General features: G+C 47.2%; 1 protein-coding gene across 1 annotated transcript; it reads left to right on the forward strand.

Annotated features, from left to right (window-relative positions):
* Window positions 1-8,099: 8,099 nt before the first annotated feature.
* On the forward strand, window positions 8,100-14,336 carry RBP1 (retinol binding protein 1). The gene is made up of 4 exons (XM_032962002.2): window positions 8,100-8,546; window positions 11,928-12,106; window positions 12,582-12,683; window positions 12,988-14,336. The coding sequence occupies exons 1-4, from the start codon at window positions 8,474-8,476 to the stop codon at window positions 13,039-13,041; spliced, it is 408 nt and encodes a 135-aa protein (XP_032817893.1). The 5' UTR covers window positions 8,100-8,473; the 3' UTR covers window positions 13,042-14,336.
* Window positions 14,337-16,816: the final 2,480 nt, after the last annotated feature.

A 16,816-nucleotide genomic window follows, 5' to 3' on the forward strand; every position in this document is an offset into this window, starting at 1 on the left:
AAAGAAGATCGAATGGCTCTGAGACCCTGGTGAATTTTAGAGAGAGAAATAGTTTGAGAAAACAAAATTTAGCAAATCTTTTGGAAATGTAATGTAATGCAACACAGAGAGTCGGCTAACACACAGTTAACGCATAGCCTGGTTGATTACGATCTCCAAAGATTGCTAAAATTTGAAGTTAAGTGTGAAATTTAACAGAGACCCACAAAGAAATGTGTGGAAATCCACCCCGAAGCGGCCGGGGGAGAGAAAGAGCGAATGGACCTATGAGAGCCTGGTACATTTTAGAGAGAGAAATAGGCCGTTTGAGAAAACAAACTTAGAAAAAAAATTGAAAATGTAATGCAATGCAACACAGAGAGTCGGCTAACACACAGTTAACGCATAGCCTGGTTGATTACGATCTCCAAAGATTACTAAATTTGAAATTAAGTATGAAATTTGACAGAGACACACAGACTTACATCCTCAGACGCACAGAGAGAGAGAGAAAACAACTTACATCCTCCCCGTAGATTGGTTCAAACTTGATTTGAAGCTTTCGTGACTACAGGAATTACTTTTTGGTTCTTTCGGTAAAGTCACGTAGAAAGAAAATAAATTAAATAATAGAATACGATGTTTCCTCCGCTGTGTTTTGTCTCTCTCAATTTGAGTTCTACCTGATGACGGTTGCTTGTGTTGCAATCGAAACGTGGTATTCTATTATTTAATTTATTTCCTTTCTACGTGACTTTACCAAAAGAACCAAAGAGTAATTCCTGCAGTCACGAAAGCTTCAAATCAAGCGTCACTTCCGTTTAATTTTGCAATGGCGCTAACGGCGCTGAAGTCAGAATTAGAATCTGTATTCATAGCGGAGGAATCCGATGAGCTCTGAAGCTCCTTTTAACAGATTTCCAGTGGGGGCGGGTAGTCACAGGAATAGGAGTCGTCACGGCTCTCCCCGCTTCGTGGTAAATGGTGCAGCAGCGCAGACGACCAGAGGAACCCTGGTCTTACAACTCGTGGGGGCAATTTACATTATAATGGACAGTTTAATTTTTTCAGTTTAATTTATTAGGTATAGCCCTGTGAGCCATGCGGCTCTTGACTAGGGTGCAACCGCAACAAACAAAAACATGAACAAGAAACATCTTAAAGTGACTACAAGTGTAGCGCCATAGATGGAACGGTACCTCGTACAATCATGGGAGGGGCTGCAGTGCCAGCCCAAGAGGGGAGGAGCTGCTGGGGGCTCAGGATCCCCAGACAGCTAAGCCCCTCGGCGCCCCCAACGGGCGGGGGGGGGCTGCGGGGTTCTGGGATCCCACGCAGCCCCACCTCCAATGGGCAAGGGGCATAAAAGGGGACCTCCCCAGCCGATCTGGACCAGTTGAAGACCGAAGCCGAAGACCAGCTAGATAGGACCCTGAAACCCCTAGCCCCGCTGTCCTTATCAGGGCCGGGACTCTGTGCGGCTCAGTGGTGAGACACTGGGAACCCCTGGCCCGACGTCCTTGTAAGGGCCGGGTCCAGTGGATCAGTGGTCGGAACTCGCACCCTGGCTAGGGCGAGTTAGACTAGCCTCCCCCGAGGCACCCATAGCCGGAGGACCCTGAGTGTAGTCCTGTGTTAGGGCACGTTAGCCCAGAGGCAGTACCTCCCCAGACAGTAGCTGTAGGAGGACAATAACCATGAGTGTACTGGGACTGTACTGCTGAGCGAGGTGCTTTAATAGTGTTGCCTCCAAGAACCGACTCCGATGTCTCCTGAATCCACAACATTACACACGCAACAGAAAAATCCAGGAAAAAACAGCAAAGTCTTCCAGAAAAAACACCGTATATCAATGCTGTGTGTAAAAATCCCAGTGGGATGCAAGTCAAACAATAACAACCATAAGACAATTAAGATTAAAGTTATCAGGCTAACTCTGTACTACAACAAACAAACATGGCTAAACCAAAACGTTTTCAAAATCACCAAAATAAAGCTATAAAAACAATGTAACAGTGATCATAGGAACTGTGATTCAAATTTTACAATAAACGATATACATAAGATGTACGACCAAACTTTTCAGCCATAGCTGGCTGCATGAGTCACTCCATAACAGCAGGAGTATCAGTAGTAGTATCAACATTTTTCAATACACCTTAAAGATCAGCACACTATAATCAAAACTCAAGATCATACTTTGCAGCGGTCATCCGGAACGATACATTTGATTTCAGGCCATGCTGAATAGCAGTGGCAGCTAGGGGTGTACAACTCCTCGAGAGCAGTTTTGAGTGAAGATCTCACAGGTAGTAATCCAAGTTGCAGTTTATTGGCGATAGCATTCCAGACCCTGGGGGCATCAATAGAAAATGCACGTGCTCCCCCCGTCTATCTCTCTCTGTCAGGGCCGTGCCCACCGCCGTGACGCAGCCACAGGGGAGTGACGACGCCGTTGCTGCGCGCCCCTCGCCGCCCCCCACATGAATGCACGCATACCCCACATAGGGCCCGAGGGGGAGTCACCTGGCCGACAGGTTTTCGTCCAGAAGCCCCTGATGGGATCAAGCTTCATGGTTTCCTGCGGCCGGGAAATTGGGCGACCTACCCCTGAGGCTGACGTGCACCGCGGCGCCGTGACCTGATATTATAATTGCATGGTCACGGCAGGGGCTGTTGAGCCACCGCGGATGGAACCACACACACGCAACACGGGTCAGTGGGCTGGTAGCGGGAAGAACAGAAAGCAGACGTCGAGGGGACCACTGTGGTGACGTCACCAGAGCTAGGATCCGAATATCAAAAGAGCGGGAAAATCCCGGTAGCGGGAGGAGCAGAAAACGGACGTCGAGGGGACCACTTGCGGTGACGTCACCAGAGCTGGGATCCAACTATCAAAAGAGCGGGAAAATCCGGGCGAGGAATTGGGGGTCGGTAGCCCGAACCCGACAAAGCGGTCGGGGAGCAGTAGCACGATCGTGATGGAGGAGTCGGGGGACAGCGGCCCCCACAGTGGCTCGATCCTAACAGAGGAGTGGGGGGACAACGGGCCCGACAATTTCGCTGGTAATTACAACCAGCTTCATTATACGATTTTCCAGAATTGTAAAGTCTTAAATAGAGTAAAGGTGATGGCACATTTTATTTCGGTGACAATTATTACTAATTGGCTGTGTCGGGTGGTGGTGGGTTAACAACACATTTACGCGATCTAACGCACTTTTATGGATAATATTGGTCGCGAAAGCTTACGTGTTAAACTATGGTGTTAAAAATCGGCAGGAATGTACGTACTTATGTAATTTATACTTAATATAATTTTTATTTCAGAACTTTATTTCGACTGGACGAATCCAATGAGCTATGAAGCTATTTTTCACATGTCAAATGGGGGCGGGTCAGAAAGTTACAATAAACAATACGAAAACAGGAATGCCCTATGACCACAGTACCACCCCATCAGACATGTGCCTGTACCATACTGTATATGTTTACGTGAATTAATCTACCAAAAAAACTCTCTTCAAGGCAACTATCAGCAGCAGCATCCATCCTTCGACATGATCACCAAAATCATTCTCACCGCCACCAAAGACAAAGATCCCCGAAAGACTTACAAGGAGCGGTTACTTCCTCCAATATGTGAGGCACGGAAGCACCAGCAGGCTAAGCCTCACCTTGTCCTATGATGTTGTTTAAGCTAAGGCGTTTGCCCTCCCCAAGACTTCAGAAATGCTCAGAAATGCTCTTCCCACCGCCACCATCATCGGCACCAACACCATCATCATCATGGGCAATGGCATTGCCCAGCAGCAGCGCGTTCGCCCTCTGTTGGTTTGAATCCGGAAGACTGCCCTGGTTAATACTGCGGTATGTTGATCATAAAATAGTACGCTTCACTCACAGCGGATGTTAACGATCCCTGAAGTTATTTAAGAGTAGGCCATTTTGTTCCTGTGTTATCAACCAAAGTTACCAAATTTAGAATTGCGCTACATTCTACATTGATCAATGAAAGAGGATCGATTATTTAATAATAGTTACAATCGTATTTTTTATACAGCATCATGCAAATTATATCTCAGAATGCTATAGAATTTACACACGGATGTGTAAGAAACCACAGACAAGAGAAAAGGCAGCCAGAGGCAACACCAACAATTGCCCAAGCCCTGTGATCTTTTGTTCGTTTCGGCAAGCTCTATTCTGTTTCACTTGTCTGTGTTTGATCGTTTGTGGGTCGTTCAACCCTACTTTGAACTTTTCAACTCTACCAATGCAGGCGCGCTTGTGAAAATGTTACCATGTAAGGATTCGAAAAAATAACAGCCACTGCAGAAACCAACACGAGAGTTCCGGCCGGATCTCAGAGTCGCTCTTTGGCTGCAGTGTCGACAGAATAAACAAGAAAGTTAAGAATAAACAAGAAAGTTGAGGACACCGCTGTTTTTGAGTATTTGTATTTCATCATCAGCAGCAGTCATGGTCAGTCCACTGCTGGATGAAGTCCTCCTCAAGCCGCTGCGATGTGGCAATCCACCCCGCATCTGGATATGAGCTGATGTCATCGCTCTGTCACCCCGCGTGGATGTATTATTTCGGACGATTCTCTGCTTTGACTGCCATTCCGACAGCAGTGTCAAACATCGTTTGCTGTTGTAACATGCTGACTTGCCCATACTAGGCATCTGTGAAAAATACATTTAGAGCTCATCGGATTCCTCCAGTTTACATAAGAATTATAATTCTGAAACATCAGCCATCATCCCTTTTAGTGGAGTGTCCTGTCTAAGCCGACTATCTTTAACGGCCAATGTGATGTCTCAAATTTGTATGCTCATACCTACTGTAATCACCCAGGAATGTCTGTCCTGAACACTCGTGACGTCACTCCACGTGGACCAGCCCCCTTCATTAATAATTAACCATGAACATGTTACGTCCTCCACATGGACCCCCCCCCCTCATTAATAATCATGAGCAGGTGACGTCACTCCACATCGAACAGCCCCCTCCCCTCCATTAATAATCATGATAAGGTGACGTCCTCCAAATGGACACCCCCCACCATTAATAATAATTAGCATCTGACGTCACTCCACATGGGGGGCCGATGGACCTCCTCCCCCCTCCTCGGCGTCAACTTACAACCCTCACTACAAATCCCTCACTACAAAGGCAGAACCCTCACGTCACGTGATCTCCATAACGCTCTTGAGACATCAAAGTAAAAATGGTGTCATGATGAACAAGGGATTATAACTTTAAAATGAAACAGGTCTGTGTCACCGCGCCCTTACACATTGCACACGCATTAATGCAATGCATATCACGTCGCGGTCTGCTTTTCGCTTGCAAGTTTCAGATTTACTGCAATGCACACGTCCTTGGAAGGGCAAAATGCTAGTTAAACTAGAATATGCGACGCAGAAAGCCAAGCACACGATCCACAGCAGAAAGGAGACGCGCACTTATCAGCAGCCGTGATATATCCACTGTTAGATGAAGGATTCCTCATTCAGTCGCCAGCACAGAAACCAATTTAATTGCTTCATCTCCTTGGTAGACATCCTATCGGAGACGTTTTATCCTTTGGCTCACTGATCTCCATGAGCGATGTGTTCTGCCCAAATCCATTTACTTTTATAGGGTGTTAGGGTGGCTCTGGCAACGCTTGCGCCTCATGTATCTTGAACTTCTTTCGTAACCATAATTATTCAGAAGAGTGGGTTCGATGTATGGCTGAGGTGCTTTGTGTGGAGTTTCTATATTCTGTATGGGTTTCCTCCGGGTTCTCCAGGTTTTCCCAAAACTGAAAAACAATCTATCTGGTATTGGCCAAATATTTCAATTCTGAAAATTGTATTTCCTGGGTAAACAAGGGTCATATTAAAATGCGATCTCTGTAACTGTGTGCGTGTTCTTTCTGTCCCTCAGTGATCTCATGCGCTCGACTCTCCATGCTTCCTTGCACACTTAGCCTGCGCATGAACCCATGCCAAATATGATACCAGCGATACGCAGCGTGGGGGTGATGGCTTCACCGAGCAGCCGGAGGATTTACTTTGAGACCGTTTCAAATATTTATAGCCGTTTTGTTTTGCTGTGTAAGAAATAGTAGGCAGCACGGCCAAGGCGAATGCATTAATTCACAGCCCTCGTATCGTATTCACCCGGGCCACAAGGTCAGAGTGAGGCAGGGATGGAGGTTCACACCCATCTCCCCCACATCCTCCCATCATTCATCTCCCCCACATCCTCCCATCATTCATCTCCCCACTCTTCCCATCGCCCGTCTCCACCACATCCCCCCCACCCCCACATTAAAATGTACAGACCACAATCTACGGCTGTTTTTTAATTTTCTTCTTTAAGGTTGCGTCTGTCGACGAGGTGTGGAATTTCCTCACGAAGCAAAGACGGTTGTGTAATCGCCTACACGAATGCGCCTCCACGAATGCGGTTGAGGTTTTGTCCCAGCAGTGGCTGGCGGGGCTGTTTGTGAGGGGGCCGAGGGAGCCGACGGACGGAGCCGATGGAGCCGAGGGGGCCGACGGGGCCGGGGGAGCCGACGTGGCCGGGGGAGCCGGGAGGGGCCGATGGGGGCGGGGGGGAGGGCCGACGGAGCCGGGGGGGGCCGACGGAGCCAGGGGGGGGGGCGACGGAGCTGGGGGGGGGGGGGCGACGGAGCCGGGGGGGGGCCGACGGAGCCAGGGGGGGCAACGGAGCCGGGGGGGGGGGCGACGGAGCCAGGGGGTGCCGACGGAGTTGGGGGGGCGATGGCACGAGCAGAGGGAGCCGACACTGACTTTCTCATACATCATACACTGACTCACGCACACCATGTGTAGTGGGTTCACGGGACACGGAGACGGTGGAGTAGAAGCAGCACTGTTTATTCAAGTTTAACAAGGGTTACACTGGAAGGGGTAAATGGGTTACCCCCTAGGCTATCTTGCCTAATTCTTGTGCTCCCAGTTCCTCCGCTACAGGCGCTAGAGGAGGCTATCTGATCTGGCCCTGGTCAAGCACAGATCACGGCACCCCACCAACCAGACCGACCTTTAAAAGGGCTCCGGCTCTGAGGCTCTTGGGCCGCACCACTGGCTTACCCTGCCGGCCCTCAATAGGACAGCGGTCAGGGAAGTCCCAGGGTCTATCTAGCCGGCCTTCCTTCTTCACTGGTTCTTCATTCTTGGCCCCAACACACTGCCCCGAGCTCTCTGGCTCCCTGCCCTTTATACCCATACACCACTGAGGGCGGGGCTATAGCGGACATGGTTGTAGCCACCATGCTGTGACTATGTGTTACCTTCCCGCAACACCCCTACACATGCACTGACTCACTCAAACATCATGCACTGACTCGCTCATCATGCGCTTACTCACAAAGACATCATACACTCGCACAACCACTGACCCATTCACTCATCATACACAGGTTCACTCCGTGTGCTGGCTCACTCGCACATCATACACTCACTCACACTGCCGCTGACTCACTCACACATCATACGCAGACTCACATCATACACTCACTCAAGCTACTACTCACTCACTCATCATACACTGGGAGTGTCGTGCTGCCAGCTATGGCTGCAGGTTTTTTCGTACGTGTTATGTATATCGTTTATTGTTACATTTAAAATCACAGTTCCTATGATAACTGTTGTTACATTGTTTTTGTAGCTTTATTTTGGTAATTCGAAAACATATGGTTAATCTAAATTGTCTCATGGTTGTTGTTGTCTTGTGCCACATTGTGATTTTTGCACACAGCGTTTTAATACATTTTTTGTGTGGAATATTTGCTGGTTTAATTCCAGGATGTTTCTGTTGCGTGTCGTCGCTATAAGGTGTTCTGTGTTCAAATTAGGTATAGCCCTGTGAGCCGCATGGCTCACAGGGCTATACCTAATAAATGAAACTTGAAACATCCTCACATCGCCCATCCCCCTCACATCCCACATCCCCCCATCGCCTATCTCCGAGACATCTTTCCATCACCCATCTCACCCACTTCCTTCACGCTGCATCCCACTTACACCACTAACATCTCGTTTTCTCCTCCCTCCATACCAATCCATTACGTTCCCCCTCCCCCTCCGCCCCTCCCCCTGAGTGACTGAAGGCGGGTGCGCAGCACAGAGTCAAAGTTTCACGCGCAGCTGTTGGAGTTTGCACGGTTCCCATCTTCTTCCTGTCCTATCGGCAGGACTTTAACGTTCACGCATTCACGCACAGGGTTACACAAAAGTAATTCGCAAAGCCACACAAAGTCAGCCAGATATCAGCAAAGCAGCCAACCAGCCAGCAAGGAAGCCGGTCATAAAGCCAGTCACAGAGCCAGCCAGGCGGCGATCAGCGAACCAGCGAGCCACGAAGCCAACCACAAAGAAAACTCTCGGTGACAAAGCAAGCCAGGCAGTCAGCCAGCCAGATTCAAGAAACAGCGAGCCACCAAGCCCGCTCACTAACATACCACAGATTAAACATGCCTGCCGACTACAACGGCTACTGGGCCATGGTGAGCAACGAGAGCTTTGAGGACTACATGAAGGCGCTGGGTGAGTCGCTCTGTCTCGCCGTGGCTCCTCAATTGTCCGCGAGCATCGCTTGCTTCTCCGCCGCAGTGCTGTTAACATTGTCCTCGCTTTTGAGCGAGTGCAATAATCACCAGAATTGCATCGTGATGTTTACGTAACTCAATTTTAAATGAACATTTTACTAAAGTTATTTGTACGAACCGACTTTCATCGCAGAAAATGTATTTTATATGAATTAATATTTGCGCACTTTTTCGATTTTAGTTTGTAACACGGATATTTTTTGCCCTGATTTATATTTGTTGTATTGTAATTGGTGGCCCGCATGTCATTTTGACGTGACGGTCCGTCCTGCCCTCCCTCCGTCCGTCAAGCCAGCCAAACTTGCTATAAGTCAGTATATTATAGTATAATTTATTTTCATGTTCTTATTTTTGTAACTTTGGTGACTCGGGTCACTCTTGCAATGAGATTCCTTTTCTCTTGAGTTATCACCTCGTGAAAAACAACATGAAATGCTCATAAAATATCAGGGTATCGGACATACTCGGACAACATTTATTTTTCATCCACGTTGAGGGTGGTGAAGTGAATTCATAATTTGTGCGTCTCAACATATTCCCATATATATGTTATGTTCTCTAAACCGATATTTACCTTCAAAATGGGCCGCCATTTGTATTATTGAAGTGTTGATTGTGAGGTTACCTAATTTATATAAGTGGCCAAATTACATTATTAGTATTTTTTTTTAAGTTGAGTTCTGTATAAACACCAGGCAGTAGTGACCAGGAATATAATCACACACGGACACAAACCCAGCCAGGCGTGTGGTGCTGGCCACAAAAAAAACACTCATCACTGTGCTGTTCTCAGGCCCGCCACCTTTTTCCACAATATACCAAGCCCAAACACATCTCTCAGTCAGCCTAGGTCGGCCAGAGCTGTGCAGTTTAGTGTAATTTAGTTAAACACAATGCCAGTACCATGTCTCGGTACAAATAAATTGTTGCCACCTGAACAGACGCCAATTCCTGAACGATCCGTGCTGATCTCAAACAACTGCTGGCCCTAATAGGTGCTGACTAACTGTGTCAGCTCTCATGCTAGCAGGCAAACATGGATATTTGTGTCTGCGTAATGCCCGGCAGTAGGAGGGAATTAGAGGAAAACAATAAGAATGGCAAGACTGCCGAAATCCTCTTAAACCCTGCTCAATGCGGGACTCGTGATTTATTAAATCTTCTTATTCCTTGATCACAAAGCCGCGTTGGAGACGATGGCTCTATCATGAGGGCCACTTGATTTTATCTGAAGGGAGGCATGGGGGGGCGTGGGGGTGCCGTGGCATGGATGGGACACCCTAGGACGCGGATTAGAAAATGAGGAAAGTGTTTGGCACCATTCTCTTCTCTGTTGCCACCCAGGAGAAGTGTTACCTGCACGAGTCTATTAATTTTTACGATTCAGGATGGTGATTTTATTTATTGTGATTGTAGCAGCCTCTAATAGATGAGGGGTTCAAGTTAAACCATTACATACAACATTGAAAGACATCAATGGGTAACTGTGCCATTCAAAGCATGTATCTGTGAGCTTCAAAATCAATAATAGCTGTTGCATTGACACATTGTAACGCCACTTATCCACTCATTCACTCACCTATCCACCGCACATTCACCCACAGCATCTATTCATCCACCTATTCACATGCTCATCCACCACCTATACACCTACTCATCCTCCCACCTATCCACCCACCCCCTTCGATGCATTTCCGAGACTTTTTCTCCCTCAGCAGACATCATTCTCTGTGCCATGTGTGTGTGGAGCCCACATCAGTAATTCTTCTAAGCTGCACACACAGGGCGTCTTTCTTTGGTGACCATTGATTGGGACAGGGGGGGCGCTCTCTATACAGCACACAGTGGCCACATTGTGTGCGCTGGTCACGTCGCTGGGAAAGTTTTCACCCCCTACTCTCTTCCAATTATTGAGCTCATTTCGCTCCACTGGCACGGTGACGCGACAGAATGAGTCCATGAAATATGGAGGAATTATGCATGTATGAGCCTAATGTAGCCAATGGGAAGCAATACCACACAATGAACAACTAATGGAAAACATCAATATCAAGTTGTTATGGGTTGGAGCATGAGATCTAGCATGGGGTTGAGAATGGATTCGAAATTGCTATTATGGTACATTGTTAGATGGTAGTGAAATGTATAGGGGGATATAAGGATAATAAGGGAAGGATCTTTTACTGAAAACCCGAGAAACATGGAACGTTGGGGCAACGTTCGTTCAGCGGATTCGACCACGTGGCAACGTTGGCCCAAAGTTGCATGTTTCCTGGAATGGTGCTCGGAGAGTGCTTCTGCATTGTGAGGGCGTGTGCAGGAGTGCATGTGTGGGCAGTCAGTTCCAAGCTGAGGCATATGCTTAGATATCCACATCGCGTTATAACTAAGGGTTACTTAGATTTAAATCTAAATATTGTAACTCGGGGTCAACGTGACTCCCATCTCCTCCACCTGCACAGCGACTCACGTGGTCCCCTGTACTGAATTATTATGACGTTGAAACAATTCGCCATATTCTATATAAATGAATCACTGTTGTCCACATTAAACGTCACTGGTGGCTTGGACACTTTTGAGAAAAACTAAAAAGTCACTAAAACTACCGAAATTAAGTTGGCAGCATTGGTAGACGCATTGTGGACGCATTGGCCTCGCAATGTGGGAATGACATTCACCTGCCCCTAACCCCACCTCTACCTCTGACTCCACCCCTGTTCACTCTATTTTTCCCCATACTGTACCCTAACATGCTCATGAACGCAACTATTGCTGCGGCCCATGATCCCCAAAGCAAATGTTGATTGTTGAGCCAAGAGGCTCAGCAGTGGAGTAAGCAGCACGCAATTGGAAGGTTGCGAGAGTCCTGGTTGGGGGTTGACTCGGCCCATCATCCGTCCGGGTTTGATAAAATTAGTACTGTACCACATTATGGTGAAGTCGACAGTGGTCATCCTGTGGTTCAGGCCACCGTCGATTAGCACGATGGGCTATGTACGGTGCAAAATAAGTTCAACATACATACAGCCCAGCCCCTGGCACAGGGGCTGGATAGTGGAATTTCAACCACTTGCTCAGGGCTGTAAAGAGGAGTTGAGCACTACGTCAATGCTCATTTGATCAGAAAATCACTGACGTTTTGAGAGGATTTTTTGGAGAAGGTATGTATAGTTTGTTCTCAAACACCCAGGATGGTGCACTGCTCTGTAAGAGTTCTGAATGGAATTCTTGCATGTTTGGAATTAAATTGGGAAAATGACAAAACAATGTTCCTGAACTCTCTCATGCCACCATACTGCACTCCCTTCCATTCCCACAGACATCAACGTGGCCATACGCAAGATTGCGAATCTGTTGAAAATTGATAAGGAAATCACGCAAACGGGCGATCGCATGGTCATCCGCACCATCAGCACCTTCCGCAACTACATCATGGATTTCACCATCGGTCAGGAGTTTGAGGAGGACCTGCGTGGCCTGGATGACCGCAAGTGCATGGTAATTTGCAACGCACCTCCGTGTCTCTGTGCGCATGGTTAATACACCCATAGTATTACCCATTACATATGGTGCCATGAGCAGGTTTAAGATCCTGTGACATTCGAAGAAGATTAGGCTATTGTGTGCCATTGTCATGGTCAAAATTTTCCAGATTTGAGGCATTACTCATAAATGATTAAATTGCATAGTAATCATCACCCCCGAATATGAAAACTTAGCAGAATTCTGAAAAAGAGCCGAGAGACTCCGTGAAGCTTTCATGGGTATACAAGCGAAATGAATAATAAAAGAAAGCCTCACTGATTCTCAAATTTTTCAGGAGGATCCTGCTACCTTGGGTTGTTTGCCCAAATCCTAAGAAGAAACCAGAGAAAGCCCATGCAAGCGAGGGGATGACAATTCCAGGTCTGCACAGACAGATTCACAACCTCCTTGTTTTGCTGTTGTCTGTCGGTCATGTGTGCGGTGACAGACGACCGTGTCGTGGGAGGGCGACCGCTTGGTGTGCGTGCAGCGCGGGGAGAAGCAGAACCGTGGCTGGACCCACTGGATCGAGGGAGACCACCTCCACCTGGTAGTGACACACAGTAACAACCGCTGACACTCGCCACTGAGTGGCGGCGACGTCACCACAGCGCTTGAGCCAGGCTAAATTGCACTTCGAGGCCATCGTCTGAAAGACTCGCTGCTGCCAGGAGGTCACGGGACAGACCGAGGTGCTGTGGGTTAACTGACTGAGATGACCGGTAGCTATGGGTGGCTTATATAACGTGGGTTGCAAAGTGCTACCCTTGGCTGTTGTCTCATGCTGTATGTTCTCTCTCGTCTCTTTTTGGCTATTGTCTCACGTTGTTCGTTGTCTTATCCCGGGGACACAGGAGATCCGCGTGGAGGGAGTGAAGTGCAAGCAGATCTTCAAAAAGACCAAGTAAAGCAACAGCGATGCTTCGTTTCCAAGGCCATTGGGAACTGTGCTGGCCCAATTCCCACACCTGACCGGGCCTAGGAATCCAGATTTATACGGCATCCCAACCAGGCTCATGTGCCCCCAGGCTCTCCGTATGTGCAACACACTTAATTTGGGTGGCAGCGTAGCACAGTGGTAACACTTGTGCCTCAGAGCAAGAAGATCCTAGGTTCAATTCCTGACTCGGGTACCTTGCTGTGTGGATTTTGTATGTGTTCCCTCTGTTGTGCATGGGTTTCATTCTGATTCTTCAGTTTTCTCCCACAGGTAAATAGCCTCATAAAATGTCACAGGATCCTCCTGAAATGAGTCCTCAGTTATCTTAGGTAATTAGTAATCATTATAATTATTGTATTCAGACCGACCCTGGAACCAGTGTTGGCCTCGCGGTGGCAATGTGGAAATGAGAGCTGTTCTGCGTGATGTAAACATTATTTAAACTTCCTGGTCACATTACGATTTTAAAACGTATGGCTCATGGGTGATGGAAAGTGAGAACACGTGGTGTTTCTGGGCCACATATGCGGTGTCCCTGGGCCAGAAGCTCCAACTAATTATGGAAACGATGCATGAATAAGCTCAGAAGCTCACCCAGGCTCACACACAGACATAGACAGAAAGACAGAATTCCTCCATGTAACCTTAACAGACAATTGTGGCAAGTGCTGTTAGCGGGCACCTGTGAATGTCGGCATGACACACGAGCCGGTGGGTGGCCAGTACCGAGACTGACCACCATTGTCTCCACGGTGTTGATGTTTAAACCTAGGGGAGGCTCAGTACCATTACAAATAATCACCGTTGATGTTAACTGTGACTGGCAATTGAACTCGGGTTCCTGACGCAACGCGGTAAACAACTCTGAACAACCCCCTGCTGGATGAAGGCCTTCCCAAGCTGCCGCCACCTCTCATGATATTGTGTAGCAACAATCTAAAATAAACACATTTTGTCCAGGAGTTGAGGATATAGTTCTTAAATAATGCATTGCAACTTGTATTGCTTTAGTATACCAAGTTAAACGCACAAACTACGGAACTTTTCTCGTAAGGTGTTTGATGCAACGAGTTCCAGTACTTTGAAGCTAGGCCTTGTTTAATAGGTGCTTGCTAATAATACTTGCTCCATCATAATCGTCCAGTGTTGTAATTCTTAGTGCAGCTTAACATCACGATCTTTGTTGTTGTGTGTCGTAAAACACTTTGCTGCTTCTGCTGCATGAGCTAAGCACAGTGTAATTAAATCATGAAGGAGAACGTGTTTATAATGGAGAGTTTGAATGTGCGTGTCCACGACGTCAGGCTTTGTTAACAAGAACACGTTTCTTTATGGTCATAATAATTGAGTAAGTGACATCCACCACCTCATAATGCAAGGCTATCACGAAACAAGCACTATGTTGCACGTAGAATGAAAATCTTTATTTATACTGGAAGAATATAATGAGCTATGAAGCTCTTTTTCACAAATGTCTAGTAGGGGCGGGTGAGAAAGTTACAACAAACAATACAAAAACAGATTGAAGTACAAAGTATAGGAAAGCTAAGCAAGTGACTACATTTTAATGCAAAAACAAAGTATATAAGTACAAATTACATAAGTATAAGGAGGAGCGACGTTGCTTTGAGTAAAAGCGATTAAGTAATCTGGAAGTCTTTTTTGATTTGGCAAATTTTTACCATGATGCTGACAATGGCAAACGCTTTTGGAATGACGCAATGGGATATTTAACATCCATAGTGAAGCACATGACGCCTCTTTACGTTTAATACACCTGCAGTATTAACTATGGCGACCTGCTGCGCTCGACCCACGAGCCGCTGAAACAAGTGCCCAATGTGCCACCGCTATAAGCATGCAAACCCCTAGTGAGGTCTGTCGAGAGAGGGTAACGCTGTGCTGCACGCAAACTCGGTGGGTGAATTGGACAACTGGATTAAACAATAAGCAGATCGTCAACAATAAACTGGCACCGTTGGTGTCAGCGATGTGGAAAGGGAACAACCCCTACACTTCTAACGAGTGTCGACATTTTCTATCACTAGGGGGGGGGGGGGGGGGGCGGTCGACGGGAATTATGGAAAAGTGGGATTCTTAGTCTCTCTGTGAATAGTACCTGGAGTGTTAGGGTGCTACAGATTGGTTTGAGAATTACCAAGCTCACTAAGGCTCTTGAAACGCAACAAGTTAAAGAGTGTTCAAGGATTATGAGACCTTTGCTAGTAACAAGATATAGTAATAGATTTTACCCTTTTAACTGGCACAAAAACTGACACCTTTATTCAAGGCATCATGTTTGCAATAACCACAACACAAGCAGTCAAAATGCAAACAAAAGTTAAAAGGGTAAAACCTATTACTATAGTGTTCAAGGATCTTCAACATTTTGAACGGCAGGGTGGTGCAGCATTAACGCTCGTGCCTCGCAGAAAGAAGGTCCTGGGTTCATCCAAATGTTGTGTGGTTAATCTTGACACCACTGGAGACTTGTAGATCCACACGGAGACGGAGCTTCATGTAAGGGCTTGCGCCAGTTTATTAAACACTCTTCACACGACTCTGCTTACACCGAGTACTGCACACCCACTGCCTACACTCCACACCCGACGCCTGCACCCGTAATGGTGCGCGTCAGAACTCTGGCCTGCACGTGGAACTGTCTCCCATTATTCTACGCCCCGGCACGGCTTCCCCTCGTCTGCCCCGAGCGGGAGCACGCCATCACCGCCCGGCGACAAGGTGGGGCTTCTAACCCTCTCGCCTTCCCTCGGCGGCGGCTGGGCTGTTCCCACTGCAGGAACTCGTTCCCATATCTACTCACACTCCACACCCCAGGGTACTGGGAATTCCCTAGCACTCGCACAGGCTACTCTATCCTGGCGCTAATTTCCCCTACCCTGGTCCCAACTTCCACCTTCACATGATCCTGGCTCATCGCGACGACCTCGTTTACGTCACGGGTCCCAACCTAAATACCCCAAGGGGACATGACGTCACCGTCCTGCCCGCCGTGCATGACGTCACTCTGACGTAACTGCACCAGAGGGGGAGCGTGACGTAACGCAATTAATTATTACTCGACACATAATAGGTTTTTTGGGGGGTTAGATCGTGTACATATATAAACGTATCGTTAAAACCTGCCACCACCCGACACAGTCCACTAGTAAGGGTTGTCACGTAAACAGAACGTGCTAATTCGTCACTAGTACAGCACACCAGTGTGTTGGAGAGCCAAGCCACAACATTCACAATCTGAGTATGACGTTTTGCCATAATTATAACTAGCTTCATCAACTAGCTTCATCAGGCGACAGCCAATTATGGAAGAGTGAAGCTAGTTGTAATTACTGGCGAAACGTCGTACTCAGTTTGTAAATGTTGTGGCTTGGCTCTCCAACACACCTGTGCTGTACTAGAGACGAATTGGCATGTTCTGTGTATGGGGCAACCCTTACTAGTTGGCTGTCGGGTGGTGGCGGGTTTTAACGACACATTTATATATTTACATGATCTAACCCAAAAACAACCTCTTATGGATGATATTGGTCGCGAAAGCCTCCGTATTAAACCTTCCTGGGTTCAATTGCTGACTTGGGTACCTTTCTGTGTGGCATTTGTATGTTGCCCATTGTTATTCTTGCCCATTGTTATTCTTGCTTCTTTCGGTAAAGTCACGTAGAAGGGAAACAATAAATTTTAAAACAATTGTATTGTTTTATATTTTTATTATATTTTTT

This window comes from Petromyzon marinus, chromosome 28 (assembly GCF_048934315.1).
Source record: "Petromyzon marinus isolate PM22_M1 ecotype Great Lakes invasive population chromosome 28, UKy_Petmar_22M1.pri1.0, whole genome shotgun sequence".
Taxonomy (NCBI): Eukaryota; Metazoa; Chordata; class Hyperoartia; order Petromyzontiformes; family Petromyzontidae; genus Petromyzon; species Petromyzon marinus.